The sequence below is a fragment of the Vicugna pacos genome, chromosome 5, assembly GCF_048564905.1.
Source record: "Vicugna pacos chromosome 5, VicPac4, whole genome shotgun sequence".
NCBI lineage: Eukaryota > Metazoa > Chordata > Mammalia > Artiodactyla > Camelidae > Vicugna > Vicugna pacos.
The window spans coordinates 86,214,698-86,240,730 of NC_132991.1; the positions used below are offsets into that span (position 1 = coordinate 86,214,698).

At 41.0% G+C, this 26,033-nt stretch overlaps 1 protein-coding gene across 2 annotated transcripts in view; it reads left to right on the plus strand.

Moving 5' to 3' along the window:
- RHBDD1 (rhomboid domain containing 1) overlaps positions 1 to 26,033 on the plus strand; it is a 113,803-nt gene that overhangs the window by 20,757 nt on the left and 67,013 nt on the right. For both annotated transcript variants that reach the window (XR_001459405.3, XM_015242361.3), the window contains exons 2-3: positions 1,613 to 2,120; positions 3,327 to 3,459. Coding sequence is in view for 1 of the 2 variants with exons in the window: in XM_015242361.3 (XP_015097847.2) it covers positions 1,688 to 2,120; positions 3,327 to 3,459 (566 nt within the window). In the remaining variant the exon portion in view is untranslated. The remainder of the gene's footprint in view (positions 1 to 1,612; positions 2,121 to 3,326; positions 3,460 to 26,033) is intronic.

The window sequence follows — 26,033 nt, forward strand, 5'->3', positions numbered from 1 at the left end:
AAGGAGGTATTATTTCCAATTTAAAGTGAAGAAATTAAAGTTTAAGTAATTTGCCTAGGTCACAGGGCTAGTAAGGAGGAGAATCCAGCCTTTTTTAACTGGAAAGCCCATGCGCTTGTCTGAATGAGAATCCTTGGGGTATCAGAATCAGTTATGTTTTTGGTCGGGAGCCAAGGAATCTCCACAGGGAAATCAGAAAACTGCTAGATGAGAACTTTTTCAGCATCCTGTCCCCCAATCTGCCTATTTACCCATATCTGCAACTGACATCTTTCTTCTTCCTTCCTGTTATGATGGACAAGGCTGTTCCCTCTAAAGACTCGATTCTTTTTATCTCTGGCATCTTTAGTCTGTGTCTCTTTCTTTAAGCTTCTTCCCTGAAGCATAACCCAATTCCTTTCTGAAGCAAATGTGTTCTGTGTTGGTTAGTAATTGCTGCATAACAAATCACTCCAAAACTTGGTGAAGTTCATTTGAAACCTCATCTATTTAGCTCACTATTCTGTGGGTCACCAAAGTCACCCGGGCTCAGCTGGACTTACACGGTTGTGGTCAGCTGCTTTCAGCTCAGCAGCTTTGCTTCTGAGGCATTAGTTGGTCAGTGACCAGGGCTGTCAGGGAGATTAGAGCGTGTGTCTTCCATCATTCAGCGGGGTAGCCCGGGCTTGTCCACGTGATGGCCTGAGAGGGTTTCAAGAGGGAGCAGAAGCCTGCAAATCATTTTGAGGTCTAGATGTGGAATGGGCGTCCCTTGCTCCTCATTCTGTAACCAGAGCAGGTCCCAAAAGCCAGCCCCAGGCGTGGAGAAATAGCCCACTGAACGTGGCTGTCTTCCTCCTTGCTAAATGCAGTTTACCCTCCAGACCGCAGCCACCTCTGGCTGAGTCCTGTGCCTCGGGTCTGGGCTCCCTCTGTCCCTGTGTTTAGAACATTGTGTGGCAGTTGTTGGTTTACTTCTTAGTAGAAAATGAGCTACTTAAAGACATTGACTGTTTCAGTCCAGGATTTGGCACATAGTAGGTCACTTTTCAAAGTGGAAGTTTTTGTGAAAACAAAGCAGTCTAGCAGTTGCTATCTGCCCACATAGAATAGAAGACAATATATGCTTGCATTTTAAAACTTGCTTGCTGATGTTTAAAAACTTTGAAGCAGACTATCTAAAATATCAAAATTGAACATTTCTTTAAAAAAATGAAGGAGGTGAAGAATTGTGTACAGCACTCTGAGAAGAAATCATTATTAAATATTTGCACACTATCTTTGTATGTTTTTTAAATTAGGTTACGAGTTTATTTATAAGGAAGACAAGTCACATTTTCATGGCGTATTTGTCAGAAAAAGCATATCCATCCATTAACTGGTCGACTGGGATTTGGGATGACATTTCTAGTTTAGAATGTAAAATGAGGAGGGACATCAGCCAGTGTCCTGGATGTTATGCTGGAAAACACAGAAAATAATTGTTTATGTTAGATGGGAGAAGAAATAGCTATATATACCTACATAGAGAGAAATATGTATGTAACGTAAATCCATCTTTAAGTGAGTATGTCTTGTCATATACTAATTCTTAGCTGATGGATTTTCATGTGCATTTTACTTTACCTTTTAGGTTCAGCTGCCTGTAAATCTTCCCAGATTCCCAGAACCTGACCACATTTTCCCATCCCTGGCTTGACACCTAACCATGCAGCGGAGATCAAGAGGAATTAATATTGGGCTGCTCTTGCTCCTTTCTCAGATCTTCCATGTTGGGATCGACAATATTCCACCTGTCACCCTGGCAACTTTGGCCCTCAACATCTGGTTATTCTTGAATCCTCTGAAACCGCTGTTGAGCGCCTGCCTTAGCGTGGAGAAATGTTACCAGCAGAAAGACTGGCAGCGCCTCCTGCTTTCCCCTCTTCACCACGCGGATGATTGGCATTTGTATTTCAACATGGCGTCCATGCTATGGAAAGGAATAAAGTTGGAAAGAAGACTGGGAAGTAAATGGTTTGCCTACATCATTGCCACATTCTCCGTACTCACCGGGGTGGTGTACTTGCTCTTGGAATTTGCTCTGGCGGAATTTATGAACGAACCTAACTTAAAAAGGAACTGTGCTGTAGGTTTCTCAGGTAAGGCAGGTGGGCTTCTAAGGTAGCATGTGTAAAGACAGTAAGAGAGATGCAGCTGTGGGGATTTTCTGAAGCCTGAGTCTCAGTTGGTGAGGGAACTGAATTCCGAGTGGCAGAGGGCTGCTGGGGCTTGGATTTTGGGGAATAGACTGATTGGAGCACAGGAGGGACACTGATCTTGCTATATCCCATTATACTGCATCATTCGCTTTTGGACAACCTAGACTAGGGTCTGCCTAAACGTAGTTTTGTAGGAGTCGTAGTCCTGGAAGTATGCCCTGGCTCCATCCTAAGAAGATGAGTGCAACTCTCAATAACCCCATTAAAATAAGTGCACCCTACCATGGCATGCTCACCATGTTTTAGGAACCATGGCAGTCTCTCAACACAATTCATGCTATTTAATTCATGTAACAGGTCCATAGGGAGGTGGCCGTGTCTTGATTTTGTAGGTGAGGAAGCCAGAGCCCAGAGAAGTTAGTTAACTTGCTCAAAGTTATATACCTCGTGAGTGGTGGAGATGGGATTTGAACCCAGTCTGCACGACTTTTAACCACATGTCACATTGCCTCTCACTACTCCCCTCACTAGTTTTTTTTTTTTCACGTATATCTTATAAATTGGCATCAGGACTTGAAATATGTTCTCAAAATTATAATGTGAAGGGGAGGAGGGAAACAGTCCTAAAACAGAAGGAAATCAAACCTTCCCTCTGCTTTCCCTGCCACGCGCCCCGCTTCCATCTAAGGTGCATCCTCATGCATCTGATAATGGGGGAGGAACCAAAATACGCTGTTCCTTCTACATGTCTTTCCATAAAGGTTAGAAAAATACACATCCGTGTAAAAAAAAAAACACTCAGTGTTTGCGTTAAAAATCACGTCGCATAAAGTGAATGATTTTGAAGTTTACAATTCAGGGGCATTTCATACCATTGCTGGCGTCTTACTGCCATCTTCTGTGTTGTATATTAGTAGAATACTGAAAGCCAGTGTGAACTTCTGTGTTAAGAAACGCTGAGGGAATGATTGCCTTGAAGACTGTCTCTCTACCGAATGCCGGGCTGACTCGTAAGGAGTAGAATATGTTTCAAAGCGAAAAGTTGGACGTGCTCGAATAATCATGTTCACTTTCAGTTAGTTTCTTGCCAGCGTCGATCATCTCCGCATTTGGGTTGATGTTTGTATGCTCTTTACTCTCTTCTAGGCGTTCTGTTTGCTTTGAAAGTTCTTAACAACCACTATTGCCCCGGAGGCTTTGTCAGCGTTTTGGGCTGTCCTGTACCCAGCAGGTTTGCCTGTTGGGCAGAACTTCTGGCTATCCACTTCCTCTCGCCAGGGTAAGTGTTTACTCTCAGAGAAACGAATGAAGGACGTGATGTTCCGTGGCGAAAAGAATTGCAATAATGATGAGGTAACCACGTTGTCTTTTACAGTGAAGTTCGTTCTTTAACTGTTAGGACAGAGTCCAGCTGAAAGGTTTTAATGTCTGACGTTCCTGGGTTTGAATCCTGCCAGCTACTGAGCTGTCTGGTTCTGGTGCACTTGCCTCAGCTGAGTTTCCGTTTCCTCACCTTTTAAGTAGAACCTGGTACACAGATTTGAGAATCAGTGTTAACCAGCCTATTCATTCATTCGTTCTAATGACAGTAACCCAACGAGGCACATAGAAACCACATAATTGTAAAGATAGAAAACCAAAAGGTATGTTGGTCCAGTGCTTTTAAGCCATTTTAGTTGCGAATTGCCTTGGTGATCATAGGCTCTTTAGACAGAAGGGTTCACTCACGATCTTGATATATCAAATAGGTCAACTCTGAACTGTTTTGGGTGGAGAGGAAGCATGGGGCCCCAATCCCTTTGCCTTACCCCCATGTCACTGTGGCTGCCTCAGAGGCAGCTCCATGGAACCCTGGAGCTCCAGGGAGCACAGTTTGGGAACCACTGATGTCTATGAACTTCCTTTGCAGACGAGAACAAGGAAATTTGGGCGGTCAAGGGACCCATCAAGCAGCTCTTGGTAGATCCTAGACTAGTTAGGATACAGGCCTCCTGATTCCTGGTCTGGGTGTTCCCAGGGCGCTAGGGGAGTGGGAGGGCTGGCGGGGGGAGAGCTCTCTCACTTTGGTTCCTTGTTCTGCTTTCCTTTGAGAAAAAGGAGAGTGAGTTGTGTTATTTCCCGACCTCTTCCACCAGCTGCACTTCTCTTAATCTGTATAATGCAACTGGAAGCCCATGGTTGGTTTGTTTATTTTTATTATGGGGATCTGGATGCTGTTTGGAGAAGGAGGGTGGAGATTCAGGAAGACTCAGAAAGTAAGGAAGAGAGTTTTTGCTGCTGTCCTTTTCAGACAGGAGCTTTTCTCCTTTGCTTTTGGTTTGTGTGGCTGTGTAGGGTGTCCTACTTTATTGGAGAATATTCTCTTCGGGCTGTGTGTCAGCCCAGGAACCTTGAGTCCTTCTTTAATGCTAATTTCCCATCGTGGGCAGCCATTGCCAGCTGGTCTGTAAAAGGCAGTGATGTGGCCACTGAACACCACTCATTTGCAACTGTATTGTTATCTTGTGACAGTTTCACGAAGAAAGCCTAACAAAATCTTCAAAGTTCTCTTTGAAAAAGGGTCCAGTAAAGTCTGTCCCTTATCTGAACAGCCGTCTCTATACCTTGTCACTCACAGCTCCCTGACTTGCTTGATGTGACTTGGTTCTCTGTGTAGATGGGGGACTCTTGTATGTGAGGGCAACACCCAACATTCATATGAAAATCACTCCCTCCGGTACTTGAACTTTTATTCTATAATGAATCCATTGAATAGCAGCGCCTTTAATATTCTCATGCGACTGTTTCTGAAGACTCTCATCATGCATTTTATTTTTTTAGGGTCTCCCCACCCCCCCCACCCCGCCTTTCCATAGAAAAGGCATGGTTGCATTTTTATGTAATACGCTTATTCTGCGTGGAGGGACCTGGTATTCTGAGCCTGGGAATTAAATGGAATTTCCCTATCTTTGAAGTTTGAAAGACTAAATCTTTGGGTTTTTACGATTTGACTACTTTGAATGATAAACTTCTGATACCCAAGCATCTGCTTATGCTGTGTCCAAATAAAGAGCGAGCTGAACGCTGGTCCAGGAAACCTAAGAAGGGAGTGCTTCTTTGAGATGGATCTTGGAAGAATGGGAGAAATCAGGGCTCTCTTTGCTCTGCATTGTTACTCTCCTGGTGGTTGTCAATTAGAATTTTCATTGGGAAAACACTGTAAATCTTTAGAACAAAGCCTGCTTTATTGACGGACTTAATGAGCTACCCTTGGGAGAAGAAAAAAATCTGCCAAGCAAACATTTTGGACCTCTGTGTCTTACGAAAGCCACAGAATTAGTAATTTCCCCCAGCTAGGGAGTTTTATGGAGGGAAGCCACTCCAAACAGCGGCCGTCAGGCACCACGAGGGGTGTGGACTCGATCAGCAGAGTGAAGTAATCACACCCATTTGCTGGGGCTTTTGTTCTCACAGTACTCGGATATCCCTTGTTTCAGAGATTGCTTTGCCTCACGTGGTCCTTTCCTTTCACTGCATGTCCTGGGCCCTGCTAGGTGGTTGTGTTGGAAGAAGTGGCCCTGTTCCTGAGGTGGCACAGGGGAGATGTGCAGGTTGCTTCTGGATGCCGCCTCCTCACAGGCTGGGCTCCTGCCCTTCCCACCTCCCACCCACTGCCGTCTTCCATGCCCACCCCTCCACCATCTTCTTTTGATGGAAGGAAGGGGGATCTGATGCCAGATGTGACCTTCCAGCCCAAATCATGAACCTTTGCTGTTTCTTACGTAATCTTAAGGCTGTCTAGTCCAGAGCCTGAAGCTCAGAGAAATAAACATTACCCAAGTAAGATGGCCACTCAGTGACCACACTAGAGGACAGTGGTCCAGGATGAAGGGACCTGGGCTCTCATGCCAGCCAAAGGACCTCAGGCAAATCATACAACCTCTCTGAGCCTCATTTTCCTCATCTGGGGAATGGGAACGTGACTCACTTTCTCTGTTTCATGAATTAGTTTTAAAGAATCGAAGAGATAATCCATATGAAAAAACTTTATAAATGACAAAGTGCATATCTCATGGCTCTTATTGTGAGATAAATGACTGAAAGTGTGTAGTCTCCATGATTTTTTTTCTTCCTAAAATTAATAAAATAAACCAGATGTTATTTAACTTTGTTTGCATGAGCTCTGTGTCTCCCCGTTCCTTGTTCCTCCTTGATTTTCCCATCTGGAATGACAGTGAGCAATTTAAAAACTCCTGTAAGCTACTCTTAAGCACAGATGAAGCAGACTGTGACTGCCTTGGACCCAAGGAGAGTCCTCAGTATAACATGGCAGTTCTGAAAGCCTTGGCCCCTCAGCTTTGGGCACCACCTCACTGCTAACGTTGGAGGAGAGTAATTACTGTGACACTGCTAAAAACTTGTTGGTTATGTTGACCAAATCAGAGAAAAATAGATTTAATATGTTTTTGACTTGTTCCAATTTTTTAATTGTAAAGACTTTCAAACATTAAGAAAAGTCGCTGAACCTTTGGAAACTAAATTGCAAAACTTCATGATAACTTGGCCTCTAAAAATTTCAGCATACATCTCCTAAACCACATTACTGTTGTCAGACTGAAGAAAATTAACAGTAATTCCCCAGTGTTGTCTAGCAGTTGGTCTATATTCAAGTTTCCCCAGTTTTCAAAGTGCCTTTTGTAACATTTTTTTGTTTGGAAATAGGAGGTGGAGGTGATGAGATGATGAGGGAGGACCAGGGTCCAATCAAGGTTCACATGTTGCGTTTGATGATATTTCTTTGTTCCCTTTTACTCTAAGGCAGTCCCTCTGCCTTTCTGTTTTCACATGACATTGCCAAATAAAGGTCATGAAAAAGTTTTGAAGAGACTAGATCTCTTCTAGGCTTTATAGAAGGTCCCATGTTCTGGATTTCCCTGCTTGTTTCCTTGTAGAGGTATTTAATTTGCTCCTCTAGCCCCTTTCTGTAAACTAGAAATTAGGTCTAAAGGTTTAATTACATTCAGATTAAACTGTTTGGCAAGAACACTTCATACAAGTTATGCTGTTCACTCCATAATGCGTCACATCAGAAGGACATGATACCAGGCTGTCCCTCCCCTAGGAATTCTAAGTTCAATCATTTGATTAAGGTACTCTTCATTGTAAGGGGGTCGTATGTCCCTGTGCAGTTGATGGGGTGATATTTGGACATCATGCAGATGGCTTGTTCTCAACAACCTTTTGCCTTATTGTTTGGCACATGTCAGTGATGATCTTTGTCCAAGTTGGTTATTTCAGAGGGAGTCGGGAATGGTGATTTTCTGATTTTGTCATTCCCTCTGCATTTATTAGATAGAGTTAATCCAGGGTTGGCGTTTAAGACACAAAGGTAAGTTGTTGAAGAAGATGAGTGTTCTGTCAAGGGCATATGTTAGCTTTGTGGGCTTGAAGCTTTTCAGTTGTGTGGGTCCTAATTTTAAAGAAAAAGAAATTAGAAGCAAAAGTAAACATTTTAAATGAGAAAAGCAAGCACAACAATATATATATTTTTAAGAACTAATAAATACTATGAACATTACAAAATCTGCAAGCATATGTAACATTATACTAACTCCCTGGCATGCCCCTATGATATTTTCCCCCCACAGGATAATCTGATCCTTTCTGCTGCATAATCTGATCTCTTCTTCATATGACAATAATTTGGCAATAGCATTTCTGTGGAGGGAATAACACGGTACATCAACATTAACTTTTTATTATTGAGGGTTTAGAAGAGTTGCTTTCAGAACTTATCATGTAAATGTTTAGAATCGTACTATTTCGGAAAACTTCTGTCAAGCTGCTTTTACATACAAGCTGTAGAATTTCAGGGCTTTTCAAGTTTTCTTGTGCAGTGACCCATATCAGATGTTCTTTGAATTGATTTAAATGTCATCCCTACTCCTTAGGGGCTTAGTATGAGATTTACGTTTTCTTCACTGGTATCGATACTTGGTGCTGCATCAGCAAGCAATGTAACTACTTTACTAATGTCCTTATGATTTGCTCCTCTTCATTAATTGGATTCCCAGAAACCCAAGAACCTGTTCATTACTTCTCTTCACAGCTATTGATGTGATTTGAAAATATTTTTGTTTGAAAGCCACAAACACAGGAATTCTGATAAAGTTTATTTTTGTTCTTGGGGGAAGAAAAGGGAAAGTGGATGGTCCATTTTTACACCGTGCACTGCGTTATTAAGTGTATTCCTGATGCAAGAGAACTTCTGTTTAATTTCTGTTTTGACTCTGTAATAAGGGAACTGAATGCTCCCCCTACAGTTTTACGTGCTTGGTGGTTGGAAGAATTTTCTAGACACTGGGTTCCAACTCCAGCACGATGGCTGTGCCGCCAGTGCTGGTGGCTTTGGGACACTTGAGAGTGCTGCAGGACTTCTGCCCCTGTCCTCCCCTTACAGCTCTGGATAAGGACGCACAGTGGGTGTGAAGAATATTTCTGGAAGCCATTTACACACTAGCAGTGACTTAACCCTGCACCAAAATGACCACGAACCACATGAATGAACCCCACTGAACCCAAACTAAATGCACCTTCAATTGTTCTCCTTTAGTTGAATCCCAAAAATGTCTGTGACCACTCCAGTGCCACCTGACATGGGAGGAAGTATGACAGGGGAGGTTGAAATGGAAAGAGGTCTTACTTTCATGAATTTGACAAGAACACATGCCCATGTGAACGTGCTGCTGGGACCCCTCCCGTGGCTCTGAATGGTTTCTGGCAAGTGAGGCACCTGATGTTTCACAATCTTCTTGGCAAATTTGCTCGTGGGCTCTGTTCAGAGAGTTGTCCCAGTGATGACAGTGGGAAAGGGAAAGAAATGCAACCTAAGAGGCCTGGCTTGGGGGCCGGTGGGATTGGGAGACAGGAGGTTGTTTCAAGTTTGAAAACTGAGAGAAGTGACCATAGGAGCTGGCGGTCAGAGGGCTCGATGTTGGGGTCTCTTTTCCTGGTGACGTGGTCCAGAGCATGCGTGAAACAGGAGTGGTGGAAGAGAAGGTCACTGAGTCACGGGGGTTCAGGGGCTGTGAGGCGAAGGAGTTGAGTGAGTTATCTGCATGAGTGGTGAAATCTCCCTAGAAGATCGTAGGCGGTCGGGCAGAGATGAAGCCAAGTTACTGCCGAGCGCTCTGCGGATGTTGGGAATGACCCTGGAGCAGCAGCAGCGTCTGTGTTAGTTTCTTGTCACTGCTGTAGCAAAGTACTGCAGACTCAGTGGCTTCAAACAGCAGAAATCTATTCTCTCACAGTTTTGGAGCCTAATGCCTGAAGTCAGTTAACACTGAGCTGAAATCAGTGTGTTGACAGGGCTGTGCGTCCTCTGGGGGCTCTGGGAAGAGTCCTCCTCTCTCCCAGCTTCTGGTGGCTGCCAGGAGTCCTGGGCTTGTGGTTGCGTCACCCCAAGGCCTCTGCGGTCACATTGGCTTCTCCTCTTCTACCTGCGTCCAGTCTTCCTCTGCCTCTCTCTTACAAGGACCCTTGTGATAGCCTTCAGGACCCACTCTGGTAATCCAGGACCATCATCCCATCTCAAGAGCCTTAAGGTGAAAAGTCTTTGCCTATGAGGTAACGCTTACCCGTTCCCGAGATTAGCGTGTGGACGTCTTTGGGGGTGGGGGGTCATTGCTCGCCCGCCACATCATCAAAGATTGGTGGGAGGTGGAGACTCAGGCTCGGAACACCAGCCGTGGGTCCGGGCCTGTGGGAGAGCATTTCCCTTCCCACACATGCCATGCCTTTTGTTCTCTTCTTCCTCGTGAATTCCTGGTTATCATTCAAAACCTTCCTAAATCAAATAATATCTATTTTGTGCTGCTTTCCCTAATTCTCCAGGAAAAGTTAGTTACTTTTTGTCTTTGCTCCCATAATGTTTATAGATTTCTCTACCATAAGCACTTTCTCTCAGAATTGTGTGTTTTGTGTTTTTTGATTTCCTCTATAGGCTGCAAGCTTCTTGAGACTAAGGACTATTTCTTATTCATCTTCATGACACAGAGTAGATGCTGAGTAAATATTAAGGGGATGGGAAGAGATAAATTGGGAGTTCGGGATTTGCAGATATGAACTACTATATATAAAATAAACAGCAAGTTTATACCGTACAGCACAGGGAGCTATATTCAGTACCTTGTAGCAAACCTATAATGAATATGAAGAGGAATATATGTATGTGTACGTATGACTGAAATGTGATGCCATACACCAGAAATTGATACATTTTAAACTGACTATACGTCAATAATAAAAAAAAAAAAGGAAAAAATATACTGTTGAATTAATTTAGGTAATTTAAAACCATCAGTGTGATGGTTAACTTTATCTGTCAACCTGACTGAGCCCTGAGATGCCCAGATACCTGGTTAAACATTGTATCTGGGTGTGCCTGTGCGGGCATTTCTGGATGAGATCGGCATTTGAATTGCTGGACCAAGTAAAGCAGATGGCCCGGCCCTTTGCGGGTGGGCATCATCCCAACCATTCGAGGACTAAATAGAACAACAAGGCGGAGGGAGGTTGAGCTCTTTTCTTTCCTTCTGACTGTTTGGGCTGAGACGTTGGTCTTCTCTGGAGCTGAGACCTACACCATCGGTGTTGCTGGGTCTCAGACCATGGACTCAGACTGGAATTGACACCACCTGCTTTACAGGGTCTGCAGCTTGCAAATGGCATGCTGTGCAGCTTCTCAGCCTCTATAATCATGTGAGCCAATTCCTTATAATAAATATATATGTAAGTTTATATAAAATTTTTATATAATTTATATATGAAGTAATAAAATTTTAAATATGTATATTAAATTATGTATACATATGCATGTATATAATTGGTCCTGTTTCTCTAGAGAACCTTGATTAATACAATCAGTGAAGGAGATGTAGTTTCTGTGGTTGCTTTTGGCCTGAAATCTCTTGCTAGATTCCTTTATGACCTCTGTCAGTTATTTTAATTTTAGTTAATTTTTTTCAATTACAAGATGGATCCGTATCTCATTGTTTTAGAACTTGATATCTCACTCAAATGTAAGAAGGAAGTAATCTTGAGCAGTTTCAAATTAAATCTGGAGTATAAGAAGAATGTTTCTTCCTTCTTACACCTGCACTTTTGGGGTCCTTGTTAACGGCTGACCCAGATCAATATTCCATCCTCTCCCCTCAGCAGCTTCACAGTTTAGTAGAAGAAACACAGATGAACAACTAACTGAAACAAAACAGAAGATGGAAAGTTTAGTTCAATAAAAGCAGATGAACCAAAAAGGAGGGTGACTAACTCTGATCTGAGGAATTAGGAGGCTTGCCAGAGGAGGGGGTGTGTGTGCGCGTTGAGTGCTGGGAGGCCATGGGGTGGATGATGAAGGAGAATGCTCTTTGCAGTGGGAGGAGAGAGAGCAAAGCCCAGGAAGTTTGGCAAGGTCCTGAAACAGCAAAGAATCTGTCCACAAACACTGGGACGTAAAGCTGGCTGTGTCCCCCTAGTGTGTTCTCTCAAGTGCTAGTTCCCTGGATGCTCCCTGGAACAAAGTTCCCTGGTCAGGAAACTCTGCACAAGTGTGTTCCAGGTGGCCAGTCATGGCCACAGGGGACCTGAACACGTGAAAAGTTCTGAAAAGTGCTGCAAGAATGAAATCAGAGTGACTAGTTTCCCATACTTATTTGAGGACGGTTCCCTTTTGTTTAGCACTAGCATGAAGCAGTCTCTCCAGAACAAGTGTCCTTCAAGGTATGTTTTACAAACACTCGCTAGAGAGTTGAGACGGGGCCACACTGTAGAGGGCCTTGGATGGCAAGTTAGTGAATTCCGGCCTGGCTTGTAGTCAGGTGGACTTTGTTTCTAGGGGGAACAACCATAAGCCATGAACAACCTCTCCAACCTTTAGGAGAGGCCAGGAGTAGTGTAGAAGTTTGAGATTTCATGCCGGGGGCCTCGTCAGCCTGTTGACATAGACTAGAGAAGAAACTGAAGACTAGAACTAGGGAGGCTGAGAGAATAGAATGGAAGAAAGGGGGCGGAAGAGAGGTTTCCAAGGCCCACGTGACAGTCCCTGGGGTCATAATGACTCTCACGTGTTAGGGACTTTCTGCATGTCAGCCGCCACCATGAGCTACTAATATCTCCCAATTTATTGTCTTTCATCAGAACATGTATTAATTCATGAGGCTTGCTAATGACCATACCAGCTCTCAAGATACCTAGCTGTGTGTATGTGGATCTGCATGTATGTGAAGATGTGTACTAACAGATTTAGACTTCTCCTAAACCAGAACATGCTAATAACAGTTATTATAAACAACGTTATTCATAAAAATCCTTTGAGAATTCAAGATAAAAGGGTTATCTAGAGCAAAGGAGACAATGAAGTATAAAAGTTAACGTATTTTCCCAAAAAGTGTGACATTCCTTTCCAAGCTTTTTAAATGTGGAAGTGTTTCTAATAGCTTAGTAGAAAATAAAACAAAAACCAAATAGATACTGGGTTAAAATATACATTGGGGGTTTGTGTAAATAAGCAAGTGACAAATATGTAAATCCATTCGATACCCAAATTAATTATGCTTTGGAGAGAAAGGTCCTTTAACAAAAATGCCCTGATGGATGGCAGCTAAGAGGAACTGTGGTCTTAGGGCTGGGCCAGTGTTGTGGTAGCTCATCGAGAGGAGAGAGGGCTGCTGTCTGAGATTCATGGTTTTCAAGGGTGGATCAAGTTGTTTTTCAAGAAGTTATACCAGTTTATTATGTGTCAGTTTTAGTACAAATTTATCTGTATTGGATGCCATCATTTTTTAAGACAAAAAACCAAAGACAAAACTTTTTTTAGTAGGTATAACATGGATGTTGCCATGTTGTTTGGTGTTCGTGTGTGTGTTTGTGTGTATACGTGAATTTGTTTATTTCTTGCCCAAGATAAGCATATTCTGAAGCCTTGCTCTTCTGTTTATATTACACAATCACATCTTTTGTATCTACTAGGGACAGTTGTGTTTTTCTACTAAACTTGGATGTCAGATGTGTATAGAATTGAAACTCACCCTCTTTTTTATTTCATGCAAACAGCTTTTCACAGCCTGTTAGAGTTCAGCTGGAGTCAACATTCCAGGACCCTCCCAAGCAGGTTTCTCTGCTGCGTTCCTCAGATGTCCATTTGTACATTTCCTCCCTTCTCCCTTACAGACTCCCGTGAAGGAAAGTTATATGAGTTATGTGAAGGAGTTGGCTAATTTGTTCGTCTCCCAGAAGGGCTCACAGTTGACCAAAACTGAAGGTGAGAGCATTTCTTAACCAAAGCAACGATTCCCTTGAGTTAAGTTTTATGAGATGAGGAGAAATTTTGAGGCAGAGAACTTTCCCTCCCACTAAAAGTGGAACTCTTTGAGGGGAAGAGGGTGTATTAATCATCTCTCTAGCTCTGGAGGCCAAGCTTGTGGACAAAGAGAAGACCTAGCCTTGTCCTGAACAGCTGGACGCAGTGATCAGGCCCACCCCCAACCACTGTAGGATGAGCCTCAGGCTGAGTAGGAGGTACATTAGGAACAGAAAAGAATTTCATCTGGCTACTAAGTTTTCTGCAGTTTTTCTTTTTTAAGAGATTGAGTGTAACAATTTCGTTTAAAAATTGGTTATATTGCATAAATGATTAAACTAAAACAAAAGCAGTAGCGAAAAGAGGGTGAAATCTAATTTCTCAGCTCCTGATTGAGAACAAGGTATTTATTCATTATCGAAAAGTTGGAAATATGTAAAGTATGATGAAGAAAACAAATTTCCCATAGTCTCGTACCCAGAGACAACTACCTTTGGCGTTCTGCCGCCACACACCCCTACCCTCATACACAATTATTTCCGACCTTCTCCTTTAACTTATTATAAGCACAGTTCTTTAAAAGCCTCAGTTTTAGTGGCTGTGTAATGATTCTTGTTGTGGTTCCTTTATTTTCTCATTCACTAATTTTACATATGAATTTTATTACCTGATGATCCAAATTCCAAGGGAGGATGTCTGTCAAAACATTATTTGTTAGTCTTGGCTCCCAGGTCTGAATGTGTCCTTGGAGTAGATTTCCAGAATTAGCGTAGTGAGTTGGAACTATTTTCGTGACTCTTTTATACGTATTTCCAACTTGGTGTCTGTAAGTTTGCTCCAGTTTAAAGTCCACCAACAGCACATGCAAGTGCCTGCTTCCCCACTTTTTGGCCAATCTGAATATTTGCTATAAGTTTTTTTGAAATTTGATGTGTAACAAAAATTACTCCATTGCTGTTATTTACTATTCTTTGGTTACTGACACGGGACAACTCTTCATTTCCTTTTCAGTCAGTTCTATTTCCTTGTCTGTGGTTTGCCTGTGTGCTCTACATATTTCCAAAAAGCTACGATTGCTGATTGTTAATGAGTGGTGATATTAAATTTCAGTGGGTTCTTTATTAGATTATATGTACTAAGAGACCTTAAGTTCACAGTATGAGTTTATGTTCTATGAATAATAACTTAGACAATGCTTATGGGGATTTTTTTTTGCTAATGTTAATGGATAAAGATTTATTCTAAACTGTAGCTAAGAACAGAAAAGTCTTTTACATTGAAAATAAAGAGATGATTTGATAGGTTGTTTTGTGGGGAGATTGAAGACACAAGTTTTATATATTTATGTATTTTAAGTAAATTTTATTTGTTAGAATGACTTTAATTTACAGCGAAATTGTGAAGATATACAGAAAGCTCCCGTGTAACCTGTACCCAGTTTCACCTAATTTTGACATCTTAACATTAGTATGGTGTATTTGTTACAATTAATGAGCCACATGACAGATTCTTAATTAACTAAACTCCACACTTTATTCAGGTTTCCCAACTTTTTACATGACGTCCTTTTTCTGTTCTGGGTTCGTCTCTGGAATACCACGTGACATTTAGTCTTCATGTCTCCTTGGGCTGTTGTCTTAGCTCGGGCTGCCATAGCAGAACACCATAGGTGGAGTGGATTAAACAGCAGAACTTAATTTTCTCAGTTCTAGAGGCTAGAAGTCCAAGATCAAGGTGTCAACATGGTTGGTTTCTGTCCAGGACTCTCTTCCTGGCTGGATGATGGCTGCCTTCTCACTGTCTTCACATGGCACTTGGTGGGGACAGGGGTGGGGTGGGGTGGGGGAACTCTCGCTTTCTGGTGTCTCTTAGTGTAAGGGCGTTGATACCGTCATGAGAACCCACCTTCACGACCTCCTCTAAACCTAATTATCTCCCAAAGGCCTCGTCTCCAGATATCATCACATTGACATATTTGAGTGGGGACAAAATTCAGTCCTCTTGGCTGTGACAGCTGGTTTTGTTTTGAATGAAGAGTTATAATCATGCCTGAATGTCTATGTGTATAAGCATTAACTGCTTTTTATTTGCCCCCTTATAACTCAGAAGCAGTGTTCAGTTAGCCATGTGGCATGGTTTCTAAGCAAGTTCTAATTTAGGCGAATGAACACATATTGTTTTTTTCTGTAACTAGACAGTCCTGCTGTGGCTCCATTGTAAAAGGTACACGTCACACACGGAGGTAGATATGAGAGATTTCCATCTCAACCAGAGCGCACCAGCGTGGAGGACTCCTGCTGTCTGTAAATTAGTCAGACCTTGTTTCAGGCCTGCTTCACCCACTTGGCTGGCTCGGAATAATAGTGAAGAGCGGTAGGTGGAAATAAGGAAGCAGCTGTTTTTCCAGTCGAATGCAGAGTTGTCTGGAATACGGTTCACTACCCAGGTTGAAACTAATTGGCCATCATGCTGTGATGTAATTGTGGGTGTGTGGGTGAGAGCACCTACCTAATCTGTACTTAACTAACCAGGCTTGTTAATGATCAGTTCTGGGGACTTGGTGACAGGTGCGAGACTTGGGTTTACTGTACTGGCTGTCTCCTGTAATGATGACTAGAGGTTATTTTAAAAGACAGAATTTTTTAAAAATCAAAAAGTGTCGTATGCCCTAGGTTAAAAGGCGATATCTGTAAGTGCATCTGATTAAATTAAAGAGCTCTGTGTTGTGTGTTTTACAGGAAAAGGGTGTTTTTTTTTAATCTGTAAAGTTAATTACCAATTGTAGCAATTATGTGAGTTGATTTTTTTTCTTACCAATATATATATTTTTTTTTATTAAAAGAGGGATGAATCCTGTGAAGCACATTTATTTCCCTTTGGAGTATTTAGAATATGTACTTTGGTCTACTTGGAATTTTTTTCAGGAGACACTATTGGCGATAAACGTTACACAATTAAACATTCACTCTCAACTAATAAGATGATAAATCACATCTCTGGAGATTTCTGATGTATTTACCTAATTCTTCCCATTTCAGTATAAGGAGGAATGTTTTTAAATAAGAAAGTTCTTTATATTTGCTAATTTCTTCCTTCCTCTTTTCCAGTATTCAGTGATTTTTAGTTAAAAGTCATGGGAGTTAAATAGGCAAGAGGACTGTTTTCCATTTACATTCAGGTTTGGTTCAAATTATGCAAAGTGAAGACAGTCAGTGCTATGAATTGAAATCATTAGTACATCAATTATTCTGTGATAACCAGCTGAGAGCAGGCTGCAGACTACATGAACGTTCCTTCCATTTAAAGTTGGCTTCTCATTAGCTTATATGAGAGATAAATAATTTGATTCTAATTTATCTCTCTTTAAGTGGACATTTGTTCCCCTCTGAATTCAAGAGGAGAGCATTTTAATTTTGTAGTCATTTATAACACACAGGTCAAATAAATAACACGTTTTATTTCTAGCAATATCTGTGTCTTCTATTATTTATATTACCATGATTCTTTGATTCTCAGGCACACTTTTTTCCCCTCCATCTTTCTAGGGCAAAATAGGTCACAAACGTAATAAATATAACATTATAAATCAGTGGGGAAAATAAGAATTATTTAACAAATGGTACTTGAAGAATTATCTAACCATTTGGAAGAAGCTAAACTTACAGCTTTAACTCACTATAGTCCAAAACAAATTTCTTACAGATTATGTTTGGAAGATTGAAGAAACAGCATCTGAAAGATATCTAATAATATGTGAGGGAAACTTTTCAGTTCTTGAGTTGGGAAGAAATTTCTAAACATAAAAATAATGAACATAACCTTAGATGAAAGCAAAAGCAACTAGTTTTCCCAGATTATAGATTATAAGTTAAAACAAAAGGCAAAAAAATGTAGAAATAAATTTGGAAAAAGAGGATCAAATCTTTGTGACGAATAATACTACCTACAAGGAAAAAGTCCATCAAAAGACAATTTATAGAAGAAGATCAGTGGCTAAGAAATGTATAACATAAAATTTCATTGTTGACCAAACAAGGAAAGTTAAAATAGTCTATTTCACTTATTAAACTGACAAGATTAAAAAATTGTCACTGTTGTTAAGAATTTGATGAAATGGGAATTCACATAAACAACTGATGGGACTGTGTTTAGATACAAACTTTCTGAAAAGTAATTTGATGAAATATTATCAAGAGGTGTAAAAAGTTTATACCCTTTAAATTGGTAATTACCTTTCTAGAAAATTGTCCAAATTATAAATAACCATAAATACAAAAAAGGATTGATGTAAGTATATTTATTTTCATGAAGTGTTGGGAAATTGGAAAACACCTAAATATCCAGTAGTAGGTAAACAGATCAATTAATCATGATGTAATAGAATATTATATAGCCATTAAAGTGTTATTTTCAGAGATCATTTTTATGGAATTGGAAAATCCTCAAGATAAGGGTAGAAAGTAGAATACAAAGTATTGTATATGATAAGGTTTCATTTTTTCCCAAAGTAAGAAGAGTCATAAAAAGGACTAAAGAAAAACATAAAAATAATTATTAGTTATTAACTCAGTGTTATAGAATTATTTATCATTGTTCTTTAACCTTTTTTGGGGTCAAATTCTCTATAGTGAGCATGCATTATTTACAGTGGAAAATTGAGTTATTAAAATAGAAATAGTGTATTTTCATGAATCTTAACTTGCTTGTGCCTCCCAAGTTCCAGGAGGGCAGAGCTGTAATCTGTCCATTCGCTGCCTATCCTCAGTGTCTTAAACAGTACTTGGCACATCATGGTTACTCAGTAAATGTATGTTTATTAAATAAAGACAGTGTGGGGTGGCTGGCCCAGCTAAAGACAATAGGCAAAGTAAAAATTGCTGAGTTACTGACTCAAGTTCAGAAGTCTAGAGTGAACAGTAAGGAAAGAAGTCAGATCCAAAATCTGAGTGCAGAGCTAGAAGGCAAAGTCAATTCAAACGAGGAAAGGGAAAACTGAACATTCAGGAGACTTGAAGGACAGCTCGGCAATGGGGCTAGAACAGTGAAACTGCCCCTCGGTGCCCCGCGATGCATGGCCCCGTGGCCCAGCCTCATCCTACACGGATACCATACATGCCTACCTGAGTGTGTACCAGGCTACAAAGGCAGCTTCAATCTCCTTTATATACAGACTTCATAGGCCATAATCTCTGATCACAAAGTAATAATAAAGACTTTAAATGTGAGCAAAAGGAAGAAAACAATCTCAGTAATTATAATCACTTGGAAATTTAAATAACTCCCTGATTAAGAGGAAATTCTTTAAAAACTTTAGAAATAAACAGAACACTCCATGTGAAACTCTTAAGTGCTTTTTATATTATAGCGAGAAATTTTTAAAAGTAAACAAATGAAGTTCTCAACTTAAGAAGCTAGAAAAGGAATAAATAAAAGATTAGAGGAAGAGGGACTTGATAAAGGCAAAACTTAATAAACTGAGCAGGAAAAAAAATGATAGAATAGATAATTGGAGGGCCATATCTTTAAAAAGACAAATGAAGTAGGCAAGCTTGTGGCAGGTTTAATTAAGAAAATTAGAAAGAAAACTTGAACTAGTAGAAATGAAAAAGGAGGTGTAAGCATTGATATGGAAGAAGCTAGATCAACTTCTAAAAGGATATATATTTGGATACAAATTTTATTTCTGTCTTAAGAGACCACTTTTTAAAATTACTAAAGTCTTGGACTGATATTGTTAAAACCAAAAATTCTTTTTAAAAGAAAACATTATGGAGGCTTTGTGATCCAAACAGTATTGGATATAGAATTTTTTAAGAAGTCTTTGAGTTTCTCTGATGTATTCCACCAGCTGCATCAGTATTGCATCCAAAGTTGTAGAGTTTATTTGATGAGATCCTACTGAGTGTCAGTTTGTGAGGACTTCGATCCTGTAACTTTTGAAGGAAGGTGTCCCAGTATAACTGACGTTGTGCAGATTTTGACCAACCAGTTAATTTTACTTTGTGGGTGATGTAAATTCATTGTATGGTAGAAAGCAAGTAATTTGAACTCTGAACAAAGGGTCACATTTCTTCCTGTTTCTCTCAAGTGATTTTGTGAAGTGTGATGCACCAGTGGGTAAAAATACTTTAGGACTTGCTAATGAAAGACTGTGTGTACAGAATCTGCTTTTCTAGCACATATTTTTATAGATGTTGAAAATGCTGTTGTCAAACGGTATTTTAAAAACCGTCAGGTGTGTGTGTGTTTTTCAAATGAGTTTTAAATAATTCAGCACTATGCGGGCGGCAGAAAAATGACTTTATAAACTTGCCATGCTCTTTTGTACTGAATACACAAGTAGAGTCTATGAATTAAAAATGAACATTGTCCAGTCCATCTTTTTACTAATAACCAGTGTAGTGTTGATAGAAATTGGCTATTACTAGTGTTTCCTTTTCTTTTTCTTTTCTTTCTCTCTCTCTCTCTCCCTCCCCCTCCCTTTCTTCCTTCCCATTAGAGAATTGCCTTAAAGTCATTTCAACATAGGTACCACGAGTGCACTTGTGGTGAAGTAGGTTGCTAATAGGAACCATGTCTGGTTTCTCTGCCTTGATGGCTGACTCGTGGCAGCCTCTTTCTGTTTTTCCCCCCTCTGTGTGCTGCTGAAAGAAGGGTGAAGAGAGATTAGATGTGGAAGACCGTTCACCTTGAGAAAGTGTGAGATTCCTCAGGGCTCACCCATCTAGGTAGTTGGTGACGGAGCAGCACTGTGGAACATGAAAAGTCCCCACGTTAATTCAAGAGTCCAGTTGGGAGTGGGAAAGTAAGGATCATAGACTATTATGAGTCCTCACCACATTTCTCATTGACTCATTATGCCTGACTCCTGCATTTCTCCTGATCTTACTCAGGGGAACGTGTTCATATGGAAAAGCTAAGTGGCGTACATGGTACTGTATACAGTTCTTCCTCCTGCCAGTAAAGAACTGTGGGTTTTCTGAAGGCAGAAAACTTTTCTTCATCACGGTAATTGTTACGGCTTTTATTTGGTCTTGTTTTCCTTGGGTATTTTACACTAATAATAGTGGTATTATTCATCTTCTGAAATTATCAGATCTCTAATGTGAGACTCTCACAGCTAGGCATGAAGTGACTTTCATGGCAAAAGATTTAAAGTGTCTTTGCAGGGATCGGGAAATGACTGAAATCACAGCCACAGAGATTGGAAGGATATAGCGAGACACAGGAAGTGTGAACACACCTGTCTTGGACCATTGAGTTTAAAGCTTTTTTCATTGTAGCAGTAATTTTAAAGATTTTCCATAAGAGGTGGTAAAAATTCATTTACAATTCGTAAATTCCACTCCAGTGTCTCTCGGAGCCCACCACATATGATTGCTGTCAGGTGTCTTGAGTATATTGATTATACACTCTATAACAGACGTTAAAGACATTGTTTGTAATGGTGTTTCAGATGATACAGGTTTGTCTTGTACTGAGAACAATGGTCCCCCCCTTATCCTTGGGAGATGCCTTCCAAGACCCCCAGTGGATGCCTGAAATCATGGACAGTACCAAACTATATACATATTTTTTCCCTTTACATACATACCTGTGATAATACTTAATGTATAAATAAGGCACAGGAGGAGATTAACAACAATAACTAATAATAAAATTATGACAGTATATTGTAATAAAAGTTATGTGTATGTGGTCTCTCTCTCAACATATCTTATTGTGCAAATTTAATACCTTTTCCATCTTAACTAAGCTCTTATCACGCACTGTGACAACGAAACTTCTGCAGTTGGAGGTGTGACAGCAAAAAACTAGCAGATTTCTTTTTCCTTCTTCACAATTTCATGAATAGAAAATTTGTTCTCATCGTAGATTTTAACAACCTCAGCATACAATTATTTCTGTCTCCTTGTTCAGTTGAGAACTTTCACTTTTTCACTTAAAGGAAAGCACTTTCCAACTTCCCTGACATACCCGATTTGTCAGCATCACTACCCTTGTGCTGTGGGGCTTTTATTAAATAAAATAAGGGTGACTTGAACACAAGCACTGCATTACTGAGACAGTCAGTCTGATAAGCCAGATGGCTCCCAAGTGACTAACAGGTGTATTTACTGGACAAAGGGATGATCCACGTCCTGGGCATGACAGAGCAGGACGGCGACGGGTTTCATCAGGCTACTCAGAATGGCACACAGTTTAAAACTTCTGAATTGTTTATTTCTGGAGTTTTCCATTTAATATTTTTGGACTGCGGTTGACTGTTGGTAACTGAAACTTTGGAAAGTGAAATCATGGATGAAGTGGGCACAGCTCTGTTCAATCTGAGAAGATTCACGAGAGCTGTTGTCCCCTACCTGGGTGAGAGAGGCATATTCTTCCAAGATCCTTCTGAGAGGTTTCATTTTGGATGATGGCTCAAGGTCCCCTTTGGATCTGCATTTCATAATTTTTCCTTGTTAGTTTCAGTTGAATTTTCTTAAGGTTCAGCTCAGTATCAACTGTTAAAAAAAAAAAAGGTGACGACGAAGACTGGATAAGGAACGGGCAGCAAAAGAACTTAGAAAATACTAAAGATGATTAAAACCACCTGGTGAAACAGATCTTTCAGTAGATGTGAAGGAGGCACACACTGTTTTTTTGAAAAAGTTTGCTGAGGTGTACAAATTAGAAATCAGAGTATTTCATTTTTTGGAAGTGTTTTGTGGGTAAAACATGATCCATTACATTGTTAGACTTGTGTTACATGACAATTACATGGCTCCTAGCCGTACATTTGGGATCTTGTTCTCATGTTCCTCGCTGCAGATCATACATCCTAATTATGCTTTCCCAGATGCACAGAGGCTGTGCAAAGGCAGGCAGAAGCTGTATCCATACAGTGAGCTGTATCCATTACTGAATTTTCTTCTTTGAAGACACATTTATTGAGTTCCACTCTCACTTTCTCTTAGCTCTCCAGTTCATAACCCTGGCCCTTGGTTTTACTTTTCGAAGATTCAGTTTAACATCTGGTAAGTGGGACCAATTAACAGTACCCATCTCATGAGTTTCTTGGGAGATCTAAAAAGATAACACAGAAAAGTCCTGAAATCAGTGTCTGGCTCATTGGAAGAGCTACCACCACTTCAGTGCCCCTGAGTGGTCTTCTGTGGTTACAAGAAGAATGGCTGGTAAAGCTCAAACCAGTTTGAGCACATCAAAGTCCCTGAGAATAACAACTTACTGCATAAATCTACAGATTTCAAAGAGCTCTTGGATACATCTAGTAAATCAGTACTTAAAAGTAGTGTTTCTCAATTTAGAAAGGTGGATTTTGGTTCACGTTTAATACCTACAATGTGTTAGGCATTATATGGAACACGTTTATATGTGTTTTCTCCTGTAATTCTTTTTTGGTGGGAGAGGGAGGAAATTATGTTTACTTATTCTTAAAAGAGGTACTGGGGATTGAACCCAGGACCTCGTGCATGCTTTACCACTTGAGCTACACCCTCCCCGCTCTCCTGTAATTCTTGAAATATTATTTGTATTGTCTCCCACACATGAAGAATGGAGCCATGTCTAATACAAGGGTGTAGGTTCTGGGAATTCATTCAGTGACTTGAACATCTGGGTTAATATTTCTTTAGTGTGGTAACATCCTTTTTGACACTTTTATTAGAATATTCAAGTCTTCCATTCCACCCGGAGTTCCAACACTGGAACTAACGTAGTGTAGAGCAGAACTCTCTTTGCATCTTTGAGATCTGTTGGTTCTACATTGCCTCTGTCTTCTTTGGACACCTTAATGGAGATGCTTTTAATGACAATTTAAAGAAACCTGGCTCAAAGTAACGTGATCAAAATAAAGGACCTCTACTGGCTTACACAGTTAAAATTTCCAGTGGTACATTTCATGGTTTCAGAGACTTCAGATGTGCTGGGGTTCAGCTCAAGCAATGTCACCAGGATTCTGTCGCTATCTCCTGGCTCTGTTTTTTCCCCTGTGTTGACATCTGTGTTAGTTATCTATTGCCATGTAACAAGTTACATTAAACATAATGGCTTAAAACACATATTTATTATCTCATGATGTCTGTGGGTCACGAGGCTGCATGTGGCTTCTTCGGGTCTTGGGTTTCAGGCCTTCTCACAAGACTGCAACAAAGGTGTCAGTCAGCACTGAGGTCTCATCTGAAGGCTTGACCGGGGAAAGATCTGCTTCCCAGCTTATGTAGTTTTTGAAAGAACTCAGTACGTGTGGGTTGTTGGACTGAGGGCCCTGCTGTCAGGTGTCACTCAAAGCCCGTCCTCATTTCCTTGCCGCCTGAACCTCTCCACAGGGCAGCTCACGATAGATATGGCAGCTTCTGTCCTCAAAGCCAGCAAGGATGAGTCTGCTAGCAAGGCAGAAATTACAGTCTTATGTAACATAATTGTGGAAGTGGCATGCTGTATCCTGTGGGTTAGAAGCAAGTCATGGTCCCATCCGTGGTCAGGGAGAAAGGATTTTTGAAGGGCGTGAATACCAGGAATCAGGGATCGCCAGGGCCCATCTTAGAATCTGTCCACCATAGCTTCATTCTTAAAAAAGCTCTCTCCACACGGTGGCAGAGCTGACCAGCAGCTCCCGTCTTACATCATCCAAAGGGTAGCAATTCTAGAGAAAATAGAGCCACTTCTCTCCTTGACATCCACATATGTGCCTGCACCTTACCAGTCAGGATTCTTGGTTGAAAACCGTAGATATTAACTCTGGCTTTCTCAACCACAGAAGGACTTACTGGAAGGATATCAAGTAGCTTCTAGAATTACTGAGAGTACTGACATCCTGGGCTGCAAAAACCTGTGGGAGCTGAATGGACACTTGTTGTCACTGTTGCTGCTTCACTGGACTCTAGTCACTAGATTGTCAACATTAAGTTTGAGGTGTATCTCATGGGCCAAGTATAGGTCCCGTGTCTGTGCTCTGGCTGCCAGGAAGGGAGATGAGGGAACGTCCACCCTTCTTGGGCCTCCGTCAGAGGTGAGACTGTGTATCTTTGTGACAGCGTTCCTGAGATAAGCTCATATGGGTGTCCTGGCTTCACTAGGGTTAATTTTGTCCACAGATGTTCAGCCTAGCATGTTGTCTTGGGTAAACAAGTTCTACTCTTATGGGCAGTTTTCAGAACTTTGTAGCTGGTGGTTCTGTGCTCTTAGCATTAACCGTGCCTTACAAGCGCCCCGGGGAAGCTGCTGAAGGAGCAGGATGTGATGTCCATGGCTTGCCCAGGTCTCTGAGTTACAACAGTAGGAGGGGCATTCACAGTTAGAATTTTGATTCAGACCAGATTTAACCACATTTGGAATTTACCTTTTCTGAAATTACAGGCTAGCTTTATGATCCAGTTTTGTCTCCCAGTCTTTCTGTTGGATTTAGGGATTCGGGGATTCCCTTAGCTCTTCTCCGTCATCGTCTTGGACCATGTGTCTGTGACTCTCTTGAATATGTGAGTCCATTAGCTAGATTATCATGTTTTTGTAAGTCCAAAGAACTTGTAAATCTTCTGGAGTAAGTTCACATGTTTCCTTACATGTATTTTCGGAGCTGCACTTACTCTCTTGTGGCGTTACAGAATATATTAAAACCAGTTTACCAGGAGGGGAAACAGATGTTACTTCTATGGGGTACTTTGTTAGGGTAGAATATTGCCTACACTCGAAATGTTTTTCTTGTTGGCCTACTATACCAGCTGAAATCTCATCGTTAAAATCTGAATTTTGGCTTAAGATCAGTGGTCCTCAACCTTAACACATTAAAATCTCCCAGGGAGTTAAAACTAACATCATCAGAAAGTAACCGAACACACGCACAGTGTTAGGGTCCCACGCTAGAGCAATTCTGCAGACTCTCTGGGAGTGGAGTCCAAGAAGCTGTGACTTTTACCATCTCTTTAAGAGATTCTAATGTGTAGCCAGTGTTGAGAACTCGTGGATTCAGTCTACCACCTGGCAGGGGCAGCCCATCCATCTGTGTTTTGGCGCGTACAAGCACAATGGAGAAGTCCCTTCCACAGTTCACAGCAGAGACTGTTCCTTGCCTTTTTCTCTTCCTTGTGCACCCCAGGATGAACTCCTATTAATTGGGGTCACCTAAGCCAGCCTCTTTCTGCAACTTCAAAGAGCCCAGTTGCCATAGGACTGTGGGATTTCTAGTCATGACACTGTTTCTGAAAATACTTCCAAGAGGCTGAGCTCACAGGAACGTCTGTTTGCTTCATAACAGTAGCACATGTTTAAATCAGGCTGTAAACAATCCAACTTCTCTTTCATTTTACATTTACTTTCTGGAGGTGATCTGCACATAATCATTTGCGTGGTTTCCAGAAATATTTCTGCCTGTAGTAACAGCAGATGGCGGAGTGTTTTTCACATGCCAGGTTGCGTTTATTCTCCCATAGCGCAATGTGGAAGTGATCACGGCCTTTTTCAAACGTTCTAACTCCCCGTGTGCATTTCAGTTGTGGTGGGACATTCTTCTCGCATATCAG